The sequence below is a fragment of the Myotis myotis genome, unplaced genomic scaffold, assembly GCF_014108235.1.
Source record: "Myotis myotis isolate mMyoMyo1 unplaced genomic scaffold, mMyoMyo1.p scaffold_m19_p_17, whole genome shotgun sequence".
NCBI lineage: Eukaryota > Metazoa > Chordata > Mammalia > Chiroptera > Vespertilionidae > Myotis > Myotis myotis.
The window spans coordinates 14753707-14781499 of record NW_023416321.1 but is presented as its reverse complement, the minus strand read 5'-3'; the positions used below and the strand labels follow the sequence as shown (position 1 = coordinate 14781499).

At 52.2% G+C, this 27793-nt stretch overlaps 2 protein-coding genes across 16 annotated transcripts in view; one reads left to right on the top strand and one right to left on the bottom strand.

The window, feature by feature from the left end:
• Positions 1 to 6703, top strand: part of DHX8 (DEAH-box helicase 8) — a 28981-nt gene extending 22278 nt beyond the window's left edge. For 2 of the 3 annotated variants that reach the window (XM_036339632.1, XM_036339633.1), the window contains 5 exons: positions 1353 to 1490; positions 2183 to 2311; positions 2452 to 2648; positions 3308 to 3487; positions 4208 to 4427. In XM_036339632.1, the coding sequence (XP_036195525.1) occupies positions 1353 to 1490; positions 2183 to 2311; positions 2452 to 2648; positions 3308 to 3487; positions 4208 to 4427 (864 nt within the window). Of the gene's footprint in view, positions 1 to 1352; positions 1491 to 2182; positions 2312 to 2451; positions 2649 to 3307; positions 3488 to 4207 lie in introns of all 3 variants that reach the window. The other variant, XM_036339631.1, reaches the window with a different exon arrangement.
• A 1483-nt stretch (positions 6704 to 8186) lies between these two features.
• ETV4 (ETS variant transcription factor 4) lies at positions 8187 to 22995 on the bottom strand. 13 transcript variants are annotated; one of them, XM_036339641.1, is made up of 13 exons: positions 22783 to 22993; positions 22166 to 22276; positions 21893 to 21986; positions 21627 to 21674; positions 14771 to 14824; positions 13420 to 13546; positions 12814 to 12975; positions 12351 to 12610; positions 10314 to 10373; positions 10098 to 10166; positions 9748 to 9920; positions 9371 to 9472; positions 8188 to 9052 (listed from the first exon to the last, which is right to left on the bottom strand). In XM_036339641.1, the coding sequence occupies exons 2-13, from the start codon at positions 22223 to 22225 to the stop codon at positions 8828 to 8830; spliced, it is 1434 nt and encodes a 477-aa protein (XP_036195534.1). In that variant the 5' UTR covers positions 22226 to 22276; positions 22783 to 22993; the 3' UTR covers positions 8188 to 8827. The 13 variants fall into 13 exon arrangements, with proteins under 13 accessions (XP_036195533.1, XP_036195528.1, XP_036195534.1 ...); XM_036339643.1 differs by having other exon boundaries at positions 8828 to 9052; positions 10299 to 10373; positions 12814 to 12957; positions 22783 to 22995; XM_036339636.1 differs by having other exon boundaries at positions 8828 to 9052; positions 10299 to 10373; positions 22783 to 22994.
• Between the last annotated feature and the right edge of the window lie 4798 nt (positions 22996 to 27793).

Sequence of the window (27793 nt, the reverse complement as noted above, 5' to 3'; positions counted from 1 at the left end):
TGGAAATTATGTATGCAAGAGACAGGACAATCTGGCATATTGTCTTTTTTTTTTTTAGTTATGGTGAAATACACAACCATTGTTACCTTTTAAAAATGTATAGTTCAGTGGCATTAATTACATGCAGTGTTGTGCAACTATCACCACTATCCATTTCCAGAACTTTTTTATCATCCCAAACAGAAACTCTGTACCTATTAAACAACTATCCCTTCCCCGCCTCCAGCTCCTAGTAATCATTATTCTACTTTCTATTCTTTATGAATTTATCTCATGTAAGTGGAATCAAACAATGTTTGTCCTTTTGTATTTGGCTTATTTTATTAGCATAATGTTTTCAGAATTCATCATGTTGTAGCATGTTTTAAAATTTTATTCCTTTTTAAGGGTGAATAATATTCCATTGTGTGTATATATCATGTTTTGTTGATCCATTCATCTATTGATGGATATTTGGGGCGTTTTACCTTTTGGCTATTGTGAATAATGCCACTGAACATTAGTGTACAAGTATCTGTTTGAGACCCTGCTTGCAATTCTTCTGGGTATGTATCTGGAAGTGGAAGTACTGGATGATATGGAGATTCTATGTTTTACTTATGGAGGAATCACCAAATTGTTTTCCGTCCACACCAGCAATGTATGGGGATTCCGATTTCCCCATATCCTTGCCAATTCTTACTTCCTGTTTTGTGTGTGTGTGTGTGTGTTTTTTAATAGCTATCCTCCTAGTGGTATGAAGTGGTATTTCATTGTGGTTTTCATTTGCATTTCCCTAATCACTAGTTATGTTGAGTAGCTTTTCTTTTTTAAACATATTTTTATTGATTTCAGAGAGGAAGGGAAAGGGAGAGAGAGAGAGATAAAAACATCAGTGATGAGAGAGAATCATTGATCGGCTGCCTCCTGCATGCCCCACACTGGGGATTCAGTCCACAACCTAGGCATGTGCCCCAACTGGGAATCAAACCGTGACCTGGTTCATAGATCGATGCTCAACCACTGAGCCATGATGGCTGGGTGGTTGAATATGTTTTCATGTGCTTCTTGGCCATTTTTATATCTTCTTTGAAGAAATATCTATTCAGGTCCTTTGCCCGTTTTTTAATTTGTCTTATTGTTGTTGAGTTGTATGTATTATCATTTTTGAGGAGTGTTTTTAAAGTGTCTGAGAAAGTATATGCTTTCTACTAGTCTTGAGTTTTGTGTGGCCCAGCCCTGGAGAATGCTGCTAATCTTGCTGATGGCTTCCTAATTGCTGTTGAAGAAACAGGAAAGAAAGCCAATAAATAGTCTTTTTTCACTGGAGAGGCTGACCCTCCCATCACACAGTTTCTTCCCTTCTCTTCTAGGCCATGGGCATCAATGACCTTCTGTCCTTTGACTTCATGGATGCCCCACCAATGGAAACCTTGATCACAGCCATGGAGCAGCTGTACACACTGGGGGCCCTGGATGATGAGGGCCTGCTTACGCGCCTGGGCCGCAGGGTAGGGGACACACTTAATTTCTGGTGCTTTTGGAAGGATACCCTGGCCAGTCTTCTTTACTCTTTGTTTTGTGCAAAATCAAGCTCTGAGGCTCTGGATAAGTTTTGAGCACAATTTTAGATGCCTGTTTTTTAACTGCATTTCCCACTATTTTATGTCTTATTGATTTTTAGAGGGAGGAAGGGGGCGAAAGAGGGAGTCATTGATGTGAGAGAGAAAAATCGATCGGCTGTCCCACCCCACCCCCCACACATGCCCCGACCGGGATTGAAACCGCAACCTGGTTATGTGCCCTAATGGGAAACGAGCCTGCCACCCTTTGGTGCTTGGGACAATGCTCCAGCTAACTGAGCCACACTAGCCAGAGCTTAAAATTGTTTTTTTACAGAAAAATAAATTTTATCCACAGTCAATTTTACCTTGGGATATATTATTGAGTCTAGCCTTAATTTTAACAGATGTCTGTAAAATTTCCGCCTACCATAACAGTAGTTATGTTCTTGATCACATGTATTTAATTGGAATTTCTTTGGGAAATAAAATCAGCAATGTCTTCTGATAGAGACAGGCATTCCACCCACATCATCATGCTTGGGTAAACCTCCTGTGGTCTGTTCACCAGTGTCTCACGTTGGCAAGTCCAGATGGAGCTTCCACAGGGAAGCAACCGTAGTTTCTTCTTCTCCCTCTAGATGGCAGAATTCCCACTGGAACCAATGCTGTGCAAAATGCTGATCATGTCTGTGCATCTGGGCTGCAGTGAGGAAATGCTGACCATTGTGTCCATGCTGTCTGTGCAGAACGTTTTTTACAGGCCCAAGGTAGGGAGTTCGGACCCACGTTCATATGAATGAAATCAGCCATTGCCACTCCAGTGCTTAATGTGGACGCTTAACAAGGCCGTGTAGGGCTTCTTGGGACTGCTGGGTGGAAAATAATCTTCTTTCCCACTGTTTGGCAGGATAAACAAGCCCTCGCTGATCAGAAGAAGGCCAAATTCCACCAAACTGAAGGAGACCACCTCACCCTGTTGGCCGTGTACAATTCTTGGAAGAACAACAAGTTTTCCAACCCCTGGTGCTATGAGAACTTTATCCAAGCTCGTTCTCTGCGCCGGGCCCAGGACATTCGCAAGCAGATGTTAGGCATAATGGACAGGTAACATCTGGTGTCTTTTCCCCATGTTTGAGTTGAACTTCCTTGAATGTCGTGTCTGTTCATCTCTGTATGTACTGTGGAGCTACAGATTCTTCGCATAACTCTTTCTCCAGCTTTTCCATTTTTGTTATACTCCTCTCCACGAAAGGGTGCAGCTGAGAATCACTTCAGAATGTTCCTGAGAGCCCTGGCCAGTTTGGTTGGTTTTAGCATAATCCGTGCACCGAAGGGTTGCGGGTTTGATTTTCAATAAAGGCACATGCCCAGGTTGTGGGCTCGATCTCCAGTTGGGGCATGTGTAGGAGGCAGCCGATCCATGTTTCTCTCTCACATTGATGTTTCTCCTCTCTCTCTCTCTCTCATCAATCAATAAAAAGTTTCTGAGAGGAAGATAATTTATTGTTGAAAAAAATCTCTTTATTTACAAGCATCTGAAACATTATTAGTCAAGTTAAATTAAGTCTCTGGCTCTTATTGTGTCCATCTTGCCCACTTGGCAGAGCTGCCCCTTTAGTACTCTTAGGGCTAGAAGAAGCGTCCTGGTGCCTACTCTGGGGACCCCAGATGGGGGTGTTGGGCACCGTCATCTTGGAAGGTAGAATCTCTGAAAACAGAGTTGTCTCACATCTTTGTCCTCTCTTGATTCATTTTCCTGATAGACACAAGCTGGATGTGGTTTCCTGCGGAAAGTCCACAGTCCGAGTGCAGAAGGCCATCTGCAGTGGATTCTTCCGAAATGCTGCCAAGAAAGACCCACAGGAGGGTTACCGGACACTGATCGACCAGCAAGTGGTCTACATCCACCCTTCCAGTGCTCTCTTCAACAGACAGCCGGAATGGTAGGTGGGCAGGCCCGGGTCTGGGAGCTGTTCTGGGCAGAGAGAACCTGCAAATCTATTGGCGCTTTGTGTTTGTGCCTTTGCCCCCCGCCCCAGCACTTCCTATTCTAACACTGCCTATATTTCTAGGGCAGCAGAAGTGTGAATTAGGCACAGCAGACTCTTGAGAGCAATAAAATAATGGGAATGAGAGGTAGGAAGGATCTTTGAAATCATTTAGTGAGGTGGTTTAAAGAAATTTTTTCAAGTAGCATTTAAAAAAAATTGTAATCTTACCTATCCTAGTATAAAACGGATTTAAGACCATTGTGCCGCCATGATAGGAGGGTTGGAGATATGGAGCCTTGCCTGCTTGGCTTTCCCCCATCTCCCTGTGGCAGCTCCTGAGGCTCCTCTCCAGGGCCCTAGAGTTCTGTGGAGACAGCCTGAAAAACCACCGTCCAGTTTCACAGAGCAGGAAACAGGTCCAGAGAAGTGGCGTGATCGACTCTGTCAATGAATAGATGGAGCCAGAGCCAGGTCTAGAACACATGATTCTGACAGCTTTCTTGTGCTTAGAGGTGTGCAGCCTCCTAGGTATTAGAGTGTGGTTGTAATAAAGAGAGACTACAGTCTCCTGCGGGGTCAGGCAGGAGAGGTGAGAGGCTAAAATGCAAGCTCAGCTGCGGCCCATCGGGGACCAGGGTGACTGGAGACTCGATCCTGTCTTTATCCCCTCAGGGTGGTGTACCATGAGCTGGTGCTGACCACAAAGGAGTACATGCGTGAGGTCACCACCATCGACCCCCGGTGGCTTGTGGAGTTCGCTCCTGCCTTCTTCAAGGTCTCCGACCCGACGAAGTTAAGCAAGCAGAAGAAGCAGCAGCGCCTGGAACCCTTGTACAACCGCTACGAGGAGCCCAACGCCTGGAGAATATCCCGGGCTTTCCGGCGGCGCTGACAGGCAAGACTTGTTTGTCTCTCCCGCGGCAGTGGCCCAGGGCTTGACTCACTCTTTTTGTTGAAAAGCTGACCATGAGGATACGATCTTAACTGGACATCTTCCAAACTTGATTTGCATTTCTTCCCCTGTGGTAAAATAGAAACAGGGATTTACGCCTGGTTTGACCAGAATGTCCAGCCTGCACTACCCCAAGTCACTGGGGCCACCTGGGGCTCACAGCCAACACGGGGTACACTGTATCATCTCCAAGAAAGGGGTAACTCGTGCAGCCCTGGGATGGGAAATGGGTTGTGAACATCGGACACCTGGACATGCAGACAGATGGACACGATGGGGACCCTGATGCCCTAGCTGGTACTGCGTGGAGGAGGGAGCCATGAAGCTCATTGAAAGTGTTGGCCCCACTTCCTGCTCCTGTCCAGCCCTTGTACTTCCCCTTGACCCGATAATATTTATTTTCTTAAGGAAACAAAAATGGTTTTCTGTGAAGATTTCTTTGAGCTGAAAGGTTAGGATATTGGCCTGGACTCAGGATGGGGGGACTTAGTATCTGGGGCTTTGGTGTACATGGTGGAGAGTCCCCTGAAACCAGAGCCCAGGGCCTCTTTAGGCTGAGAGGTGATGCACAGCGCAGATCTCCCGTCTTGGCACCTACGCTGTCCCAGCCCTGCCGCGGGTCGCCCCACGATTAACCTCTTCCATTGCACAGGCTCTCAGGTCTGGCGCCTGAGTGGTTACAGATGCCACACATTGAATACAGAAGGCTGTCCCTGGCTCTCCCACCTACCACACTCGCCATGTGCAGCGTATCCTATTTCCTTTTGAAACGTGCGAGTAATCACAAAGCTTTTATTTTGTTTTCCCTGAGGTCCTTGATGGGCTTTAACAAAGGGTTTTTATGGTCAAAGCTTCCCCTCCCTTGTCCCAAACAGAAAACCAACATGACACCTCTCAGAGCCGGTTTGTGCTGCCCAGTATCTGCGCTCTGGCTCCCTCACTGAGTGGTGTGCTCTTAGCATTCTGTTGTGGAATAGCCACTTCCCAGTGCCCAGTTATTTTTAAATTTTTATTGATTATTTTTTTTTTTTTAGAGAGAGACAGAAACATTGATTTGTTGTTGCACTTATTTATGCATTTGTTGGTTGCTTGTATGTGCCCTGACCGGAGACGGAATCCACAACCTTGGCATATCAGAGCAACACTCTGCCCAACTGAGCTACCCGGCCAGGGCTTCTCACCGTTTTTGAGGAGGCTCTTGACTAGGAAGAATATCAGACAGATGCTGCCAGGCCGGGCTGTGGGACGTCTGGAAAGCTGCTCTGGATGTGGGGCTTGTTTAGAAGCCCCTGGGCAGTTAGGCACCTTGTATGTTGCCTGCACTACCTCCCCCATTCTAGTAAGTTCTGAAATTATGTAAATACTAGAACTGCCATAGAAGTGTAGCCAGGCATTGAAAGACTATGCAACATTGCAGGAAATGAAGGAATGTAGGCTGTCATTGGGCCGCAGACAAATCGCTCTAAAGACACCATTCAGAGAACCCAGTGAGAGGAATATAGGCCAGGGAGTCTGCCGACTGAGGTCCCTGCCCCTCTTGAGCTGAGCGTGAGCCTCGGATTCTGTTTGAGTGCGCTCCTCAGGAAGCCCAGGCCTGTAATGAAGGGCAGGGGGATGTTTGTGTGCTAACACTTAAGGCCTTAAAGGGAGAAGAGTGCAGGGGCTGACAGAGGAAACGGAAAAGGCCGTATTGGCCGGGCACCCAGCTCCCCAGTCTTAATTCCAGCCCAGGTCTCCAGGAACCAACTCTGGGCTTCTGTCCCAGAGGAGTGACCAGCACTGATGGCATTGGCACCTCTGAGATCATAATCCCTGAAGATGGACTTTGTGGATAAGCTCAGGTTGAGAAGGGGATGTTTAACAGGCCAAGGTGAGAGACAGGGCTGGTCATCTTTCTGGGTTTTGGTATGAAAAATGAAGGATCCTAGCTCTGTGGGTGTTCTTGAACATCCCCCTAGGTGCTGGGGTAACTTCTCTGCTATCACATGGTGGGGTCTGACCTGACTGTCCATCAGGAAACGCATTGCCCAGTCTGCTCAGAAGGGGGCTTGCAGCGATTCAGAAGGACTCTGGCCTGCTGCTTCCACACAATGGGGCCCTTGTTTCTCTTCCTTGAACCAATATTACCCGAGGTTGAATGACAACCCTGGAGAGGATGTGGGTCTCATGCAGGGAGCTGGAATCTTCTTGGCCATTAAAGTCTACTGTTCACTGCACCCCTGCGGGAGCCCAGCTCAGGAGTTTCCTGCCCCTGCACATGTGCTGAGTCTGTGCTTGTTTGTGGATGTGGGGGGACCGTCCCCAGGGGGCATGTGTGAGCTCTACTGCTGGGTCAGGCTTCTCGGCCCGGGGTTCACCTTCATCCAGTCTGGAGCATGTTTGGTTTTGGCTCTTTCCTTTGGCCCGAGGAGTTTCCTCGGGGGGCTGTGTAGCTGTCGCCTCGGAGCAGTGCCCCTCCAAGTTTAAAGCTTTGAACAGAGTTGTGAGGAGTGGCTTGTTAGTGAACATTTTAGAGGTCAGAGGTCACAGGTCTCAGCCTGCAAGATGTTTTTCCACGATGCTGATTCTCATCTAAATCCCCGTGTCATGTGCAGTGCTCAGGACCTGTTTCCATTCCATTCAAATTTTTCACCTTCTTGCTGTGATACCCTGGCTTTAATGTGGAATTAAATTATATATAATTATATATAATTATATATTTTACACTTGTATTTAAAAATTTTATTTTCCTTGCTCTAAATTTTGAAAACATCAGTACATTGTTATTTTGTTTCTAGGGGAGTAAAATGTTGCTTTTTATTTGTAGGTAGTGGTCGAGAGGCATCCCTTCCTGTGAGGACTATTGGGTCTTAGCATTAGTGCTGAGCAGAAACGTAGGGTGGAGGTGTGGCAGGCTTGGGGGGTAGGGCAGTCCAGCCTCAGCATGGCTGTGGTTCGGATTTAACTGGCGAGCGCCTGGCTCCTGGGAAGCTGTTTGCACAGGGCCTGGGCCTACAGCGGCCTCGTACCTCCACAGAACCCCTTTGTCATACTCACACTCCTTTCTCTAGGTGTCACCGGTTTTTCAGCCTTGCCCTCCCGCACCCCCCCCCCAACACTCGACTCCAGGGTTCTGCTCTCCCCCAGATTTGGGCAAGGAAAATCTGATCCCCACTTACCTTTCCCCCAAAGATCTAGTGTCCTTTTCCTACACTGGCCAGACCCAGGGCTTGTTCCAGCCTCCCTTCACCCCTGTGTCTGGGTGCCTTTTTCCATTCTCCAAATCCTCTCCAAACTCTTGTCCCCAACTTCAGCAGAAACAGCAACCTGGAGCCATGGCAGGAGCGGGGACACGCTGTTTGTGGCTCACGGGAGCAACTGTGATCACAAACCACAGGCCAAACCCTGCCTGAACAGGCTCCAGGAGGCCTCAGAGCTCAGTAGCCCCACCCCCACAGGGAGAGGGCAAGAAGCACTGGTCTAGATTACAAAGTGCCCTACGCACATGATTTCAGGGTGTTCCCACAATAATCCTGGGAGGGGAAAAGAGCAAGTATCACTGCGCCCATGAACCCATTTTCCAGAGGAAAAAGGTGAACTGTCCTTTTCCAAGAACCCATTTGGTAACTTGTGTCAGGGAAACACCCCAAACTGGTCATCTGCCCCAAGGTCAAACTCTTTTAAACCCTGGGTCCTTCTCCCATGGCAGCAAAGAGGACGACACAGGAGAACAGGAGAAGCAGGGGCCTTTATTAGGGTGACACCCCAGGCCTGGGCCTAGGAACGGGCAGAGCAAAGGGCCCTCAGAGCAGGAACCGAGCCCTCCCTGCCTCCATCCCCGCCCCCATCCCACGTTCCTTCCTCCAGCGCCCCTTCCCCTGCCCCTGCCTCTGGGAAACGGAGCACCAAGAACTGACAAGCAGGACCCTCCAGGGCCACAGCTTGGAGTGGAGTGCAAGATCCAGGCTTCTGCCTCCCCACAGTGGGCGATCTGGGAGCTCAGTGCATCCTCTGCACCAGGATAAAGGAGGGGTGCTGCTTTGTCCCCCAGAACAGAACAAACTCTTGTTCTCTGTGACGGGGGGTGGGGGAGGGTCTTGGGCCTCTAAGATGGACTTAGGAAGAGGCCAGAGGTGAGACCCCCAGGAGTTTCTGACTCCACCTTGCACTTGGAGTGTCTCCACTTGTCCTTCCCAGGGACTCTGGTGCACGGCTCAGAGTCTGGGCCAGGGCGGCTGATAGGCCAGTGGGGACCTGCTCCAAGACATCTGTGGGTTTCAGAGTGAGGGTTTCCCCAACACCAAATTCATCTATATGTACACAGGACAGCACCCCGGTGGCCAGGGAGCAGCTGCTGGGGGCTAGTAGGAGTAGCCACCCTTGGGGCCAAAGGGCTGGGTAGGACCAGCCAGCTCTGGGAGGTAGGCAGGGCTCTCGTCCAAGTGGGACAAAGGGACTGTGTCTTCCTCACTGACCGGCCTGTCAAACTCGGCCTTGAGAGCTGGACGCTGATTGTCCGGGAAGGCCAGAGAGAAGAGGGCCTCAGGCTCGCACACGAACTTGTACACATAACGCTCTCCAGCCACCTGCGGGAAGAGAGGGGCTGGGTCAGTCTAACTCTCTCCAGGTCAATGTTAAGGGTGGGGAATGGGTCTAGGCAGATGTGTGGAGTACATTTCTCTCCATACTCGTTCCTCTAAGCAGCCAACTCCCTTCTGGGGTTCACCTCTAATCTCAATCTCTCCATGCTCTGGACTTCTTAATGTTTAGCACTTTTTGGGGATTGTCCACAATTTCTTGTCCCTTCTGACTGGTTCCCTGTCTATCTGCTCCTACAAGCTCCTAAGAATGCTCTTCTGTCCCCCTGCCCCCACCCTCTTGTCCCTGGACCCCTAGCCCTTGACCTTCTGCATGATGCCTTTCTCATAATAGTATCGGAGTGAGCGGCTCAGTTTGTCGTAATTCATGGCGGGCCGGTTCTTCTGGATGCCCCAGAGCCTGGCGACCTGGGGGAACAGGAGAATTTTGGGATGGCGATGCTAGCTCAGCAGAGGAAAAGCGAGAGGCAGGTCAGAGAGAGCACTTGAGATTTTTAGTGCAAAATGCTGAGCTGGTCAGGCAAATAACCAGCTCAAAGACCCTGGTTTGGTAAGAATTCAGGTTAGTTAAAGCAACGATGATGGTGAAGACGCATGTGCCCGTTCCCAGGTTCTCTCATCTCCAGGCCCAAAATCCGTTGGAAGGAGGGGGGGGGGGGGGGGCGGACATCTGAGAGGCCCACCTCCTCAGGCTCTATTAGCTTGAACTCCATCCCCCGGCCCGTCCAGGCAATGAAGTGAGCATTCGTTGGGTCATCGAGCAGGGCCACGAGAAACTGCCACAGCTGCAAGGCACCCCGGCGCTGGTAGGGCGGTCCCTCTCGGAACGCTCCCATCCCTTCCTGCTTGATGTCTCCTGGGGAACACAAGAAACAGAAGTGTAGGGTTTGTGCCTGCGGGTCCCCCAAGCAACCTTCTCTCCCCGGGGTCTTTCCAGGCCCTTTCTCATGAAATGTCATGTGATTCCCAGGTGACACAGTCAGAGGGCACGGAAAAAAAACCTGCCCCTCTCATGAACAGTCACGTCTCTGACCTTCAAATTTCTCAGGGACGACACAGACATCATCTGGGAATGGTCGCACAGGTTTCTCATAGCCATAGCCTTGAGGAGGAAGTTGGGGGTCACTCAGATCTGGGGGTTCACTGATGAGACCCCAGAGTGTCCAGAGGGATTCCTGGTCAGGAGACCCTCCCCCAACTTGGAGGACTTGGCAGGGAGAGGGGGCTGCCTTACCCATGGTCCCATCACCTGGAGAGGGTCCGGGGAAACCCTCTGTGTGTAGGTACATGGACGCACACCCAGGGACATCTGGGGGTAGAGAAGGAAGGGGGATGTTATAGGTGGCTGGGGTGGAGGTGGGGGCAGCAGGCCTACACACACTTAAGAACTTCCTGCCGGCCTGCTTTCCGGTTCTGTTCCCAGCTGCCTGCCTACCACAGTCCCAGGGGAAGTTCACCCAGAGGGGGTGTGAGGCTGGAACCCTTCAGCTTGAGGCTGAGCCAGGGGGCAGGGATGGCAGCAGCTGGGGCTGGGTAAAGCTGTTCCACAAGGCCCAGGATTCCAGGGAGCAGCTGTTTCCTGTGAGTTTAGGGGGAGGAGGCAGGGATAGAGATGAACCTCCGGGGAAAGGGTACAGTGTCCATGTCTAAGACTCCCTTGGAATGGGCTAACCTCCGGTCAGCAGGTCAGATTCCCTGCCCAGTGTGTTACATGAGGGAGGGAGGAACCAGTGGAGGAAAGGAGAGTGGGTGGGAGGGAGCGCCTGCATGGATCTGTAACTAGGGAAGAGGCAGTGGGCACTGGGCCTGGTTTTTTTTTTTTTTTCCAGCTCTGACAGCAGAGCACATTCCACTCCATCTGATTCCATTCCATAGGATTGAAACATCCCCACTCCACCTGGAGGAGTTGGTGGTGTGAAGCCACCCATTCAAGCTCCAGTCCCTTCGGCCCTCCACTCCCACCTATGAATGAGATGGTGAAACCTGACACCTCCGGGAGGAGGCGGGAGAGTGGGCTCATTCATGCATCCATTTTGTGAATGGAATTCCTGACTCCTTTCAGAGGAAGCTGAAGGGGGAGGGGCAGGAGTTCAAGGGCAAGTAACAAGATCTCCTCCGGTCTACATCCTTTGAAGGTCAGCGGCAAGAGCGTCTCCCTCCTCTTTCCTGCACCTCACTGCCAGGCGTGGCTCAGGCTTATGCCCCGGGTTGAGGAGAGGTGCGCCCTTCTGGTTCTCACTCAGGCAGCCTGGGGGTTTGTGGTTCATTCCCCTGCCCCTAAAAGACTGTGCATCAGAAAAAGGGAAATTCGAAAGCTCTGGCCAGCTCTGAGCCTATTCTAATGGCTGAATATTTTTCTCATGCAACTTTGCATAGAAACTCAATCGGGGATGGGAACAGTGTAACAAGCCAAGGTTTTCTGGGCCCTTCCTCCCCGAGAAGGGCCATCCCTGTGCACTTGGGGCTTTGAACTACAGCTATTTATGAATAGAATATGGCTGAGGGCATCTCACTCAGGTCAACAAGGGGTGGAACTAGAATTTACAGCAGCCCCTACTTCCGTACCCAGCGCTGGCCAAGAGGGTGGGCTTGACCACGTTGTATTAACCCTGAGTCCCAACTGGGAACTATGAACCTGGCTAGTTTCAAGTTCATGTTTCTCTTCATTCAAATCCCTTCGTATTTTTAAAACATAGATTTTTTTTTTTTATTGATTTCAGAGAGAGGAAAGGAGAGGGAGAGAAACATCAATGATGAGAGAGAATCATTGATTGGCTGCCTCCTGCACACCCCAGACTGGGGATTGAGCCGGAATTGGGGATTGAACCCTCATCTCCTGGTTCATGGGTCAACGCTCAACTGATGAGCCACCCTGGGCTCCCTTTGTATTGTTAAGCATCTCTGGGACTGAGAACAACTTATTAATCTTTGTATCCTCTAACTCCACAAATTCATACTCCTCAAACAGTACTGTGGTCGCTACAGGTAATTAAAACCCCAGACACCTGCTAAATAGACATTGAAAGACATGTCTTAACTTTCCTATTAAGTCGCGTGCTACCTGAGGGTAGGGACCTACATCCCATTTATTTTTTATCTGAATATAAGTTTGCTGATTGAAAAAATGACAATTTTTCTGACTCTATGAAGGAAGTGAATGGGATGGGTTTGTGAACCATTAAAAAGATAGGAGGGTAAAGAACTTGGGGAAAGACATTGTGGGGGTTATCATGCCACCCCACCCAGCAATCTCACCCCAGCCCCTCCCACCTGAAATGTCTCTTACCCGAGTCATAGGCGAAGTCCGTCTGCTCTTGTTTGATCACCACCCCCGCCCCTGGGTACCTGTGCCCATTGACCCCACCCTGGCCCATGGCCAGCTGTTCGTACAGGGGGTCAAGGTATTCCTGCTTGAAGCTCTGCTGGGGGTAGGGTGGGCAGGGCTCCGACAGCTGGTGTTGGTAGGGGGTTGGGAGGGGTTCCCGGCCCCCTCCCTGAGAGGATGTGAAGGAGTGGCAAATATCCAAGGGCTGCTGGAAGACGGAGCTGGATATGGGTGGATGGAGAAGGAAGAGAGGATTAGATGAAGTCCTCCGCGTGCCTGCCACTCCCAAAGCTTGCAGAGTGGGAATCCATATCCCTTCCTCCCTACCTCCCCCACACCAGGTCTCTTAAGGGCAGATGGAGGACCCTCAGGGACTGAGGGAAAACTGCTGAGATCTCGGCTCCCATGCTGGGAGTCTCCTTACCTATGCTCCCCGAGGTACCCGTGGCCAGGGTGGGGCTGGGAGGTGCCAGAGGATCTCACGAAACTCCGTTGTTCTGCCCGGGGAAAGGGCTGCAGGGGCGACTGTCCGGGGGCACCAGGGGCGGGGGACTTGATGGCGATTTGTCTAGGGGGGTCATAGGCACTGGAGTTGAGGGGGAGACAGGGGTGAGGGGGCAGAGAAGCCAGGCGAGCATCTTTGCACCCTTCATCCACCCCCAGAGAAGTCAGGGCACGGGGATTATAGGAGCAGGAAGAGGACAGGGTGCTGGGAAAGGAATGGCATGAGCTAGACTGGGTCCCAAATGCACTCTTTTCCACCTTTCACACATGCTGAGACTGGGTGTGGACTGGAGAACACTTCTCCCCAGCCCAGAGCCACTGGGCTTCTTCAGCGGAAACAAACTCGGCCAGCCTTCACACAGCTCCCTCGGCCCCCACGCCTGCGTTTCTCACCCTCACTGTACTGCTCCCTTACAGGAGCTCGGAAATCCTTTCTGTTGTCTCACTTGCATCTCAACTGCTGCCTCTGTTCATGAGTGTGTGACGCCCCCCCCCCCCAACCCCCCTCCAGGGCCGGCCCTCTCACCTGGAATAAAGGCACTGCTCGCCATGGTGGTAGGGGAGTGGCGGCTTCCTGCTGCAGGACAGGGCCGGGTCTGTCCGGGGACTCTGGGGCTCCTCCTTGATCCTGGTGGTGGGGCTGTGGAAAGCTACTGGGGGGGGGGGGGGGGGAGAGCAGGGCAGAGAGTGTCTCAGAAGAGGCAGTAAGAGCTTCCTATACCTGCTCTCTGAGGACCCGCTGGGTGACCGGCACGGCCTCGTCCCTCCTCTGGGCCTCAGTTTTCAGAGTCATAGTCACACACTTTTAAGCAGTTTGGCTACTTACGTTATGTCTAGTTTTCTACATCAGGAAAGTGTCTAATAGTGTCTAATATTAACCAAAGAAATGGTCTCGAGTTCAACATTTAATGCAACGCCCCCCCCCCCGCCCCCAGGCAAAACACCTTTGTAGGGGCGAGCACTTTCAACCGAGGGCCTGTGGTTTTCCCAAGCGCCCTGGAAAATTCCATGGGAGAGAGATGTTTTCCTGTTTGGGGCTGTAAAGAATCTTTCTTTTCTGATGGAGGTTGGATATTAGCCACTCGCATGTCAGCTGACGAACATGATACACACGCTCCTCGTTATCTGTGGAGAACATTGGCCTTTCCTGTAGCCCCTGCTGCGTCCACAAACTGCAGCCACCAGGCGGAGAAGCACAGAGCTGGGTCCGAGCTGGCAGAGTGTGTGGTCCTGTCTTACTGCAGCCGGGTCAAATGCCTACCATCAACCCATCTGTTATCTGCTGTTTCCAATTATGTGTGCCCCGTTTCATTTCATTGGGGAAGACAGTGGAGAGCAAAGTGCCTGGCATAAGACAGGGTTTCTCAACAGCGGCACTTCTGACATTTGGGCCAGAGAATGTTTTGTTGGGGGGCTAGCCTGAGCATTGTAGGGTATTAGTAGCATCCCACGACACTCCCCACGAGGGGCCGGGAGCATCTAGCTCCAGTTGTGGCAACTAAAAATGTCTACAGACATTGCTAATGGGTTGGGGGGCGGGGTGCACAAAATAGCTCCCAAGTTGCATGGAAGTAACTTAGAACTGGACCCTGCTGGCCTGGTCCAAGCCTGCCCATTTCAGCAATAAGGAAATAGAGGGTCAGAGAGATGAAGTGTCTGCTCCAAGGTCACCCAGCTAGGATGGAGAAGCCCCCAAGGTCTTCATGTCCCAGTTACTGCCTTGGTCTTTGAGTCCAAACCCAAGAATGGGGAGCCCTTCCCTTCACCCCTTTCTTTAGGAGAGAACAAGTTGATCTTTTGTGATTCTCTGTCCCTGTGACTCATTTCCTGCCCTTCCCCACTCCCCATTCCCTCTACCCAGGGCCCTCTCTACTCACAGTTTTCTGAATGGAAATCAGGAACAAACTGTTCATCACTATCTGGTACCTGAGCTGCGAAGAGAGGTCAAAGGTGAATCTAGAGTGGGAGGGAGGGTGGGGCCCTGGATGGCAGCCCCTGGGAGATACCATTAAAGCAGCCCAGCAGCTTAGCACCCACCCCAAAAATAAAACAGCCTTCTTAGGAATAAAGGCAACTCCACACCGGGTCCTAGTGCCCTCCATCGCTGGCTCCATTAAGACTCTGGAGGGGAGAGGCTGCAGATGCTCAGAACCTGTCTGAGCAGATTCCAGTCTTTTCCTAGATGCTTTGTCTTTATTCCCTCCATTTTTCTGAAGTGAAGACAGCCCTGCCCCTCAGAGTTTACAAAGCTCTCTCAAAGCAACAGCAGTCACATCTGGGATGGGCAGGCATTACAAGGAGTGAGATCCTGTGAACTTTGAATCGCAGGGGAGATTCTGAATCTGGGATAGAATCTGCATTTTATACAACCTCCAAGGTGAAATCTAGAAATTAGATCCCAGGAAAAGAGATGGAATGGAGAAAAGAGGGTGGTTCGAACAGGTAAAAAAAAAAAAAAAAAAAAAAAAGGCTGACAATGGAGAGCAAGAGGCTGGGACACTGGGAGGTCAGGGCCTCATCCCTTTGATGTGCAGCTAGAAGAGAGAAGGGCTCCCAGGCTTGGAAGTTCTTGAGGAGCATTCCCAGGTGCAGTGGGGGTGGAGCTGGGTTTGGGAATTAGGCAGCAAAACTAAAGTAAAACAGTAGCTCATCCATGGCCTCCAACCTGGACATCTGGGTTGATTTCCAGTTCTTATTCTGGTCTCACCAACTCCTTCAGGTGGGTCTACAGCTGAATACCTCCCCTGACTCCAGAGTCTTTGCCCAGGTTTGTCCCTCTCTCAAGAATAGATTATAGCAGGAAGGGAAAGGGAAGACACCAAGAAGAACTTCCTGATAGTCCAGGAAGAGAGGGGCTCAAAGGTGAGGTGATAAAACCCAAGGAGACTGCCCTCAGATTAGACAGTGGAGAAGCTGATGGAGAAGATGACCAGAATCAGGAATGGCTGGTAAGGGTGAGGGTCCAAGGGGACGGCTGGAGAACACCCTCCCTCATCCTAGCCTGTACGAATAGACACCCCAGACTCTACTGCTTTGCTCCTGGGCAAAGGGCTCCATAGTTGCTTCCTTGGTGATTTCAGCCACAAATCGGATCAAAACTCCCTACGTCCACTCTCACCTCCCATTGTCGGTTGTTCTCCACAGAGCTGTCAGGGCAACAGAAGTCAAATCACTTCGCTCTCCTGCTTAAAGTGTGAACCCCAAACTCTTCCCCTCGGCCTCCAGGGCCCCGCGTGGTCTGATGCTGCTTCCCTCTTTGACCTGCCTCTGCTGGCCCTTTACTCTCTAGAGCTCTGGCCTCCTTTCAAAGCTCATCAGCTTGATCCCTCTTCCCCAGATCTTTGCCTGCCTATTTTTTTCCTGGCCACTGAAGTTTTAGTTCACTTTGTCACCTCCTCAGAGGTCTTCTCTGACCACCCAGACCAAAGTGGTCCCCCTCCCAGTCCTTTCTCGCATCCATTTTATTTCTTCCCCAGCACTGTATGGGTACTTGAACTTACTATGTTCACATGTTTCTTGTCCATCTCTTCTACCAGGAAGTTAAGCTTGCTGAGGGCATGGGGCTTATCTGTCTTTTCATCTGATTCCCCAGTACCCCAGGAATGGCGTCTGGCTCAGAATAGGCACTCAATGCATCATTTGTCAATTTTGTGAATAAAGATAGAATGACCTCTGTCCTCAGGCTGGTGGGAGCCAGGGTGGCAGGCCTGGGAGCAAGAACTGAAGAGATCCTGACCAACCAGCCCTTCCTTCACCCTGAGGGCATCCCCTCTCCACCACCAGGTACCATTAGAGGCAGGTCCTCTGGGGTAAACCCTTCTCACGTGGGACACTTGAGGCTGTGGCAGGAAAATTCTTCACCAACTTGCTTTAAAGATCATGTTTGGTCTTGAGTGTACGCCACTCTTTAAAACTCAAGTGTTTTATTAAAATAGATGTTTATAGGCAGTTGACTTCTTGACAGAGGGATTGGGCAGAGGGGGTTTAAGAATCAGGAGCCACCAACAGCTAAAGAATTGATGAAACATCAACGTAAAACAATTCTAAAGTGACCAAGTAAGTCAGTGGGACACAAAATCCCTTGGCAAAAACACAAACACACAGGGAGCACACATCTTTTCAGAAGCGCCACTTGGGCACAAAGGCAACCATTCCCTAACTGGCCTGGATCACGAATCTGGGGACATTGTTAAAACATGGATTCCAAGCCACCCCCAAGTCTCATTCCAAAGGCCCTGGGTGGGGTCCAGGCATCTTTATTTGTAACAAGTGCCAGTAAGAATGGGCAAGATTGGTGCAAGCCTACATTCATCCACGCTGTGTCCTCTGGCCCAACCACAGGTGGCTGGATGGGGGTAATGGGAGCAGGATGAACAACATTTCCATCCCTGCTACTTGGCAAGGCGGGACCTGAGGACGGGAGGTGGGGGGTGCAGACCATGGGGAGGCTGACGCACTAGAGTCCCCTCTGGGGCTTCATTAACTGCTGCTTTCTACTGAGGTAATGGCTGGGGGCATCTCCTACTGACGTCACATGCCAGTTCACATGACAACCCTAGGGTTCATCTTGCCTCGCCTGCTACCCCAGGCCTGAAGATTTGGCCAGGACCTCCTCTCCACAGCAGACCCAGAGGCTGTGTGCCACGCCCAGCACACAGACCACACTCCAGAAGAGGTGATGCCACCCTCTTCCCAGGGCCAGGAGAAATCAGTGGAGGGAAAAATGGGCTGTGGCATGAACCCAGTCCCTGATTGGCCCTTCCCTAGAACACTGGCTTCTCCCAAAGGAGCGGGACAGGGCCTCAGTTGCTCAGAAACTGTTAACAAAGATAGAAATAGGAACAGTAAGCCCTACCCAGTTTGGCTCAGTGGATAGAGCATCGGCCTGTGGACTGAAGGGTCCTGGGTTTGATTCCAGTCAAGGGCATGTACCTCGGTTGCAGGCTCGACCGGGGAGGCAACCAATCGATACATCGATGTTTCTCTCCCTGTCTCCCCCCCCCCCCCCGCCCCCCGCCCTTCCTCTCTCTCTAAAAATCAATGGGAAAATATCCTGGGGTGAGGATTAACAACAGCAACAAACAGAAATAGGAACAGGAACATTTAACATTGCACCTCATGTTCCTGGAGAGCAGGAGATTTCTAATGACCATGTTTGGTCTTGAGTGTACGCCACTCTTTATTTATTTGTTAACTTGGCTGAGTTTTGGCTGCCAAGCCAGTGTGCTAGTCTTCCCCCAACTCCACCCGGCACTAAGGTTGAGATGATCTGCTCGAGGACATGGCAGGTGATGAAGGATGGGCAAAGTGCCAAGCCAGCAAAATGCCCAAAGAGAGAAATTTAGGGAACATCCTTCTAACAAAGAGGCTGGGCAGGGGGAGGGGGAGGGGATGGGGTAGGTAGTAGAAGAGGAGGGGCTTGGGGACTTCCCAAGCAGGGCACCTGAACTGGAAGGTTAAGCCAGCCAAGCAGCTAATTCCACCTCAGATCAGCCATTCACCAACATCATGTAAGCCCATCACCATCTCCCCTTCCTAGGTCCCAATCGCAGGATGAAGGGGCCTCTTAAGGAATCCCAGTGGAGAGGCGGGGAGCCATCCCCCAAAGCTTCTGCTCCTCTGTGTCAATGCTGGCCTCAGCTCTCACCCTTACCCTGCACCCACCCTCTGCACTGGAAGGAACCAGTTCTGTACCTATGGAGCAGACATCTGTCCCCAAGAACCTTCTAGAAGAGATGGCGACGGAAATACGTAGAAGGAGGTATTGTAGCTAAAAGACTGGGGGATGGGATTAACCTCATCTCTCCCCACAGACATGCTAAGGCACTGGCGGGCACACACAGGGATCCACACACACCCTACGTCCTTTTACTTCACAGCAGCACACGAGTAAAACACATCCCCCAGGCGCTCCCTTCACACAAAGGGTCTCCTTGGATTTACAAAGACAATGGGGGAAACCGAAGGGCCAGGGGACTGGACACCTCGGAGGGGGATTGAGGGCAGTGACTCTTATGAAAGGGGGAGCAGAGACCCATCTCTGAAAATCTCATAAAAGGTGAGGATCATTCTCTTTCTAGAAAATCCACAATCCTTTGTGTCTGGCACACCCCAACATTTTACACTGTCAGAGAGCTCAAGGACCCCTGCAATTCATCTGCAGAGCTTCTGGGACACCACAGACCCCAGCCTCACACAAAGGCCATAGATGGCCCAGTCCGTGTTCCTTACAGAGACCCAAGTCCTTGTCCCCGAGCGTTCCCCACAAGCCAGGAAAGCAGCTCTGGACCAAAAGCAACACACCTTTTGCCATAACCAGCGCGGCATGGGCTCAGCCTCCGGAGCCTGCGTTTCCGTACAGCAGCCCGATCCTTTCTCCGGCAACTCAACAGATCGCAGGCACCCCGAAACCAGACATGCCCTCTTAGACTCACTTTATCCCCCTTCGCTCTGTCTCCAAAAACCCCAACCCCAAAGATATCTGAACTGCCTACCCCTACAGAACCCTACTCACACTCACCCCCAATGATGCCCGGATAGACTCTGAACCCACAATCACATCAGCCTGGATCCAACCTGGGCATCCATTGAATGTTTCACAATCTCCCCCTCCACACATACACATTACAAGGGCCTGCTGCTTCTTTCCCAGTTGGGTTTGTAGGGAAAATTCAGGCTGAGGGACGGCTGTTGGACTTCGGCCCCCATTCCTAAGGATGCGCCCCATTTCTGGCAAGTTTCCAAAGGGGCTAGTCCCTCCCTGCCACCCCAAAGCTCCCCCTGGGCTGCAGGGGTCACTGACCTGGTGGGAAGAGGCAGGAGAGGAGGCTGGGGTGGTGCTGGGGTGGTGCAGGGGGACAGGGCCCCGGCAGCTGCATCTGTCTCCACAGAGAGAATGAGAAGGAGCAAGCGGCCTCAGCATCCCCCCCCTCAGGCATGGCCATCCATCGCCAGCTGGGAACCTGAGCTGCTCCCTCAGAAGGAAGAAGAGGGAACCGAGGAGATCCCAGCGCCCCCCCCCCCCTCCGTCTTACGATCCCCACCCCCACCTCCCCACCCACTGGATCTAAATGTACAGAGACTTGCAGGACAGCAGCATGTAGCACACACACTGACTGTCACACTGACACATGCACATAGACACTCGTACAGTCCCTAGACCCCCACCGCCAAGGGGTGGGGCTTCCAAGGTTGAGAGAAGATGTGAACATTTTCCTCTCCTTCCCATTCCAACCCAGGCACAAATGGACCAGCTGCTGCCAAAATGCCAACCTCTGAGCCTACTCCCCGATCACAGCCCTGGGAGCTGCCCACTGTGGGGAGCGCTGGGACCCTCAACTGACAGACAAGGAGCCTGGTGAGCCAGACAGAAATCAGGCGCTGGGAAAGGAAGTCTTTGAGAGACGTGGAAACTGACACCTCTGCGTTCTTCAGCTCCAGCCCAGCTCCGGAACCTCGGGAGGAGGATGGGCAGCCCGGGCATAGCTCTGCCTGCAACTCGCAGCGGGGCACCCAGGGCTTGCCGAGCTGGGAGATATGCACAGTGCCCCAGAACCCCCAGGCCCCTCCAGCACTCGAGTCGCCAGTGAGCCACGAATTCCACAAAATGTTTCCAGCACTTGCTCTATGCTAAATACTCATTCTGTAACATATATAATTTTGGGGGATACCACAGTGGTCAGGACAGATCCAGTCTCACTCCAAGGATCTAATCAGGAATCTTTCCTTCCTACACCAAGCTTTTACAGAGGGTTCCAGAGGAGCAGGGTTTGAGCTTAAAAAAAAAAAAATCACCAAGGGTACCCAGGTGGAGGGCTGGGGAGAGTCTGAAGAAGAGAAAAGCCTTCGAAAAGGTTTCTTGGTTTTCAGAGAGTTAAAATAAAGGGACCCTAAGATGGGGGTGTTAACCCTTCCTTCTGAGACCAAACACCATTCGCCTCCTACCTGCAGCCCCACCAGCGACACCCTCAGGCCCCACCAAAACACACCAATGACTCCAACCAGGAGACCACCCTCCTCCCCCCAACACTTCCCCACTGAACCAAGGCCCAGCTCCCCACTGGCACACAAGTGGGGGGCATTTGCCTGGGGTAGAGGAATTCAGGAGGAAAGGAGGAGGCTCAGTTGCCATCAGAATGACAATTAAGGCTATTAGGGGAAGGGGGGAGCTCAAAGCCTTCTTTGACAAAGTGCTGCAAAAAAGAATTATTTAAGCGTTTGTTGTTCTTTTGGCTCAGACAGAAAATTGTTTGGCACTGGGAGCTGGGAAGCAGAGAAACCAAGAGTTTAGGTAAAAACCAATGTTTTGGCAACTCCTGAAGATACGTCACAAATTAATTGCTCTTTCTCCTCGTCTTCCTGTTCCTCGAACCCCTCCCCCCAACACCCCAACACACACCTCAGCCTGGTGGTTGCTGCCAAACAAACTTTGCAAATGAAAATTTCAACCAGGAAAACGGGCCTGGGGCCAAGTTCCATTCAAATAAGCAAATACCCCACACAATGGTCTGATTCATCCCCAGGCCTAGTTACACAAGCCCGGCTGGGGTAGAGAAAATAAATATCAATATAAGTGTCCATGCTGGGCACTGGGGACCGCAGGAAGGCCGGGGCCTTGGGGAGGGGGCTTGCAGAGCTTCTGTGGCTGGGGAGAGAGGAAGTGGGCTGGGTTCGAATAGCGGGGTTGAGAGCACCCCCCCAACCCAGTAATGGAAAAGGTCATAAACTACTCACCTTCAGCGAGCCACGTCTCCTGGAAGTGACTTAGATCCTGGAAGAGATCTGAGGGGTGAATAATGGAATTGGAGAAGGTGAGGTGGAGGTGATGGTGAGGGAGGGAGCCCCAGCGAGCCCGGCGACCCCCCTTGGGGTGGCAGGGGCCAAGAATGATCAGCCTCCCTTGGAAGGCGAGTCTTTTTGGCAAAAGGGTGGGGGCTCCAGGATCGGTCCTTTGAGGGTGTGTGGTGGGGAGGGTAGCGTTTCTCTCTCTGGCTCTTTACCTTCCGAGTCGGGGGGCGGCAGGGAGCCGGGGTCCATGAGTTTCCCCTGCGGGACCATCAGCGCTTCGCGCGAGCTCCCATTTCCGGGAGATTTCTACCGGGAAGGAGAAGAATGCCCCTTAATCACCCTGAGGCCGGCTGGTCTAGGAGGTGGGACGGGGTTCTCGGGGTGATTCAGGGGCCGGGCAACCCTGGACCCCCTGGGGCCTGGGGGAAGGGGCTGTGGGGCGAGGTGCAGGCGGGGGCGGGCGTGGAGGCAGGCGCGGCGCTCACGCTGCAGAAGGTGTAGGGCACTTGCTGGTCCAAGTATCCGCCTTTCATCCTCCGCTCCATCCGGCCGCTCCCTCCGGCCGCGAGGCCCGGGCCCCGCGCGGGGGCAGAGACCTGGGAGGGGGGGCTGCGTTCGCACACCGTCCAGGGAAAGCAGCGGGGTGGGGTGGGTCAGGGCGACGGGGAGGGGACCGTCCCCAGGCTCTGGGTCCGACGGCAAAACTTCTCCGACTCACTCAGGCGATGGTGGGGTTTCGTTTGCTGAGCTCTGAGCGCCGTCACCACTCCCCTCCCGCCAACGGAGGTCCCACCTGCTCCCGGGAGCCGGGCTCGCCGTGTCGGCTGCTTTCTGCAGCCCTGATCTACCCAGGCTCGGTTACATAAGACGTGTGTGTAGTGTGTGTGTGTGTGTGTGTGTGTGTGTGCTCGCGCGCGGAGGAGCGGGCAAGGCGCGCACCATTCGCACGCCCACAACTCCCGCGCCCCCTCCAACCCTGAATTTCAGCGCCTCCCACCCCCGCCCTGGAATCTGCGGAGGTGGCGGTGAGAGTGTGGGGTGTGTTGAAGGCTAGGCGGGGAATCACGGGCACTCTCCCTCCCTCTTCCTCCCTCAGCCTCACCTGAGGCCGGGGCTTCAGTGCTGGATACGCAGGGGGTCCTGAGCATGCTCTGGGGCGGCAGCGAGGCCGCGGGGCTAGGCCGGAGCGCGGCGGCCCGGGCCTCGGGTCCCCAGCGCACTAGCTAGTTTTCCGGGCGCGGAGGACAGTTGTGTGCCCGGGGGAGCCGCCGATTGGTGCATTTCCCTTGCCTCGGCCCAGGCTCTCTCCCCCCCTGCCCCCTCAACCCCGTTCCCTTTGTTTCATTGACTTTTGTGAATGAAACCCCAGGGCCGGGCACGCCCGCCAATCCGGAGACTCGCTTGGCCAAGCCGAGGGGCGGAGTTTCCCAGTCGCGGGGGCCAATCAGAAAGCCGGGGCTGCTTCCTGGCTTCATTCACTGCTTGGGCTCTCATTCATAAAAAAATAAACTCGCGGCCTGAGTTCATTCAGAAAGAGCTGGGAGGAAAAGAGGGACGCTGAGGTCTCGGTGGCTTCTCTGAGGAGCTCGGCGGTGGCCCTGGGTCCGAGGCTCAGCGAGCTCCTCCGGCTGGCGTCTCCATGCGTCTCTGTGCATCTGCATGTACGTGGGAGTGTGAACATGTCTGTGTATGCGCCCTGGGGCGAGGTGAGCGGACTTGTGTGCCCAGAGGAACCATAATAACTAGCGTTCATGAAACTCTCCTCTTCCACGTGCTCATTTCATTCCCATAACCTGGCGCAGTGGCTCTATAGTCTCCATTTTACAGAGATTGAAAATGAACACCCAGAGAGGGGCGGTGACTTGGCTGAGGTCGCTCAGCTGCTGGGGTTTACGGTTCCCCATCGCCCACGTTCTCCTGTACAGCCCTTTGAGGCCACAATTAAATGAATTAAAGCTACGTGACAACAACGAATACACAGTAGGCACTCAGTAAATGTAAGCGGACATGGAATCCAGGCTTTTCCTCAAGGGTCTGTGTTCTGCAGAGCAGTTGTGTGACCCACTTTCTAGTAATTGCAGCAGAGGCCCCAGCTTGGACCTCTGAAAGGACAGCTCCTCTCAGCCCTCTTTCCTCTTACAGACAGGCGGTATTAAGGAGCAAAAGCCCAAAGGATCTGATGATCTGGGGGGAGGACTGATTTCAGTTCTAGCCAAGAAACTGGTCATTATCTCTGTCACCTCATTTATTCTCTTTATTCAATAAACATTTATTGTGCCAGACACAATGCTGGGTGCCAGGCAAACAGCTGTGACCAAGACAAGCACTTGGGAGTTGGGCTGCTGAGGCTGCAGCCATGGGCACACACAGGACATGAAATCCCTCAGGCCTTTTTTTTCTGAGACAATTCTCTGGGTCTAACTTGGATGCACATCTTTGAGGAGAGCCTGATTTTGCTTGCTGCCTGTTTGTGATAAACACAAGAGACTGGCCAATCCGCAGCTCACTAGTGGCTGCTTTCAAATTCATCTAATCTAACACCCCACTTTACAGATGAGGCAGTGGGAGGTTCTGAAAAGGAAATGATATACGTGAGCTCTTTCCACTGGTCAGGGTCAGAACTGGGACTAAAACACCAAACCTCTAGCACCTGTTTAGGGCTCATTCCATGAGATCATCTTGGGCAAATGAAAATAAATTTCCCTCTCTTCTCTGCTGAAATATTCTTTATTACTGGTAAGGCTCATATCTGCTGCCTCTCTCCTCCAGGAAGCCTTCCAGAGAGTCTGAATCAATTCCTTAAGGACCCACAACATTCTCGCCTCTATCTCTGACGTGGATGTCTGTTATTCTGCCTCATCCCTAAGTATGAAGACTTCTCCAAGGCCCAAAGGAGGTCTCATTTACCTCTGAAAGGCTTCCCCCAGCCTGCTTCATGCTTGTGAGAGCCTCACGAAGGACGTGTTTGGTGAATAGGTGCAAGAAAGACAAAACTACTATAACTTAGCAGGAACCCTGCCCAGAGGAGGAGAGAGAGACAAGCTCCAGCAAAGCCCAGCTTTGGGCTGGATGGAACCAGTTTAGGGAGGAGTTTGTGTCTCCGGGCCAAGAGAAGTGGGGGAGGAGGACAGAGGATTCTTCCTGAAGGCAGCTCTGATATGTCTCTAAGACAAGGAAGAAAATTCTGGTGGGTCCCAGAGTGGGCACTCAGGTTGGGGTTTTTCAAGGGTTCTTAGCTGTTTCTGAGGGGGCCCCTGGCTCACCCCCACTTCCCATGCAGGGCCTCCTCCTCTGGCTCTGGCTTGGCTCAGCTTGCTGACTGAGTAAGAGGAGGTACCACTGCTGCTGCCACTGCTGTCACCTGGCCTCCAATTCACCAACACCCGGGCTCCTAACAGTGAGCTCTCCTGGGGGAACATTGGAGCCGCTTCCAGGGTTCGAGGTAGTTGGGGAGAGGAAGGGATAGAGAGGCTGGAGATTTCTGTTGGCGTCACATTACAATGATCCACACCTACTCGCCATGCTCTGCTGCGAGGGCTGGACCTGCATTAACTTATGCAGTCTTCACAGCTGTCCTGTGAGGTGTCGGCCCCATTTTACAAATGAGGAAACTGAGGCCTCTAAAACGCACATTGACCCCAAGGGTCTGCTCAATAGACTGAGGACACCCCAACCAGACGGACAGGCACAAAGACTACACTTTGAGAGAATACACAACAAGCCAGATAGAGGACAAGCCTGAGCCAGAGAATACCTACCCATAGACACACCTGGATGAAGGGTGCTCACAGTATTCTTCTGGAGACACACCACATCCTACCTGACACGTCCTATCACACCTTTGGTGGGGTTTGCAAAGGTAATTGTTTCCTTCCCTTTAGTATATTGGAGCTGTTATCTGACCAGTTTCCCAGGAGTCTAAGTTATAAAATGTAAATGTGGGTTTTAGATATGCAGATGTTCATACCAAGGCAGCCTGAGGCCTAGCTCTGGGATGTGAAGGGAGGAGAAGCTGTATGAGGTGCCCGGATCAGACTAAGAGGCTCAGGATTCATTAGAGAAGCAGGTTCTCCCCCCTGGGGCCTCCAGATAGGGTAGCGGCAGGGGCCTGGGCGACCTGTACAACCTGACTGTGAAGGGAAGGCAGGATGTCTCCCAAGGCCTGGCTTCCTCAATGTCTGGAAGAGCTGAGTCCGAAGGCTTAAAGTGTGGAGCTCAGAGGCTCACACAGGGACAGCTTGGTAAGACCAATGGATGAGATCAATGGTTAAGTGGTGTCCTATAACCCTTTAGTGTCTCCCAAAGTGGACCTATCCCCAGGGGGAATGAACCAGAGAGCAGGGTCAGGCGGAGGGGATGGAGGAACAAGGGGTCTTCCCATGGGCTGGTGAGTCAGGACCACCAAGAAAAAAGACACGCCACTCTTGAACTTCCTTTTGTCCTTGTCTCAGCCCCGCTTTCACATCGCTTCCTCTAAACTGCCAGGGAGCTGAACCAGGGACAATGGGTGTGTAGTCCCTGAAACCATCTGCCTGTACGTGTGCGCACGCACGCACGCACGCACGCACGTGTGCATTTGCTGAGGAGAGGGTCCATCAGGGGTCACCACAGAGCAGGGTTGTGAAGAACCACTGCTCTATGTCTTTTGTCACAGATGGCTTTGCAAGATCATAGATCTTGTCAATATTATTACCTTAAAAATGGTTGGAGAAAAAAAAAAAAAAAATGGTTGGAGCCTGGCCAGCATGGCTCAGTGGTTGAATGTTGATCTATGAGCCAGAAGGTCACGGTTCAATCCCTGGTCAGGGCATATGCCCAGGGTTGCCCTCTGGATCCCTGGTGTGGGGCGTGCAGGAGGCAGTTGATCAATGATTCTCTCTCATCATTGATGTTTCTCTCTCTCCCTTCCTCTTTGAAATCAATAAAAATATATTTTTTTAAAAAAGAGTTTACCTAACCGGTTTGGCTCAGTGGATAGAGCGTTGGCCTGCGGACTCAAGGGTCCCAGGTTCGATTCCGGCCAGGGGCGTGTACCTTGGTGCCGGCACATCCCCAGTGGGGAGTGTGCAGGAAGCAGCTGATCGATGTCTCGCTCTCATCGGTTTCTGGCTCTCTATCCCTCTCCTCTTCTCTCTGTAAAAAATCAATAAAATATATTAAAAAAAAAAAAAAAGAGTTTGTGAGGCCAAAGAGATGAAGGGTGCCCCAAGGAAAGGGACTTTTATTTTTGGAGGGTGCTGGTGACTTCAGCTTTTCAGAGTTGCTGCCTACAAGCGACTCAGGACTCCCCCAAGTGCTCTCGTTCTGTCCTGTCTCTTCCCTCATTGGTTCAGATTTCAGCCCGCTGCTCTCAGAGCACCCCAGCCAAGGACAGGCTCTCTCTGAGAGCTGTGGGATATAACATTTTCTTTCTTTTAAAAAGATTTTGAAATTGATTTTTAGAGAAAAAGGGAGAGAGAGAGAGAGAGAGAGAGAGAGAGAGAGAGAGAGAGAGAAACATGGATGTGAGGGCGAAACATCCACCCGCTGCCTCCTGCACGCCCCCTGCCGGGGATCGAGCCCACAACCCGGGCATGTGGCCCTGACCGGCCATCTAAACGGAAGCCTTTCTGCGCGACTTACACCCGCCCGACCCACCGAGCCGCGCCGGCCAGGGCAGAGTTTATTTTTCTTTTTGAAATTTATCCCTTTCTGTCAAAGAGTGACAAACGGACAAATGTCAGCCGACTGAAGGATTGGGATGGAGTCGGTGCCAGCTGGGCAGAGTCCAGGATGCTCCCCCTTTTAATTCAGTGCGGACTTGAATGATGAGGGCCACAGCTCCCACTGGGCGGGGCTCTGCCGAGCGAGGGCGGGTTCTCTCTTCCAAGATTTAAACGCCGCTTATTCCACTTGTCTCTCCTCAGCGCTCTGAGAGTCTATATTTGCTCTTGTCACCACGAATAACGGGCAATCCGGTGGACGCCCCAGCTCGCAGGGGCAGCTGCAGGGAACCCCAGAGCTGGCAGAAGCCTGGACACGTGACTCATCCTGCACTCTTTTTTTCCCAGGGAATGATGATGGGGGCGTGGGGGCCTGGGATCCCTTGTTTTATTTCTGAGCCCCAGCCCCCA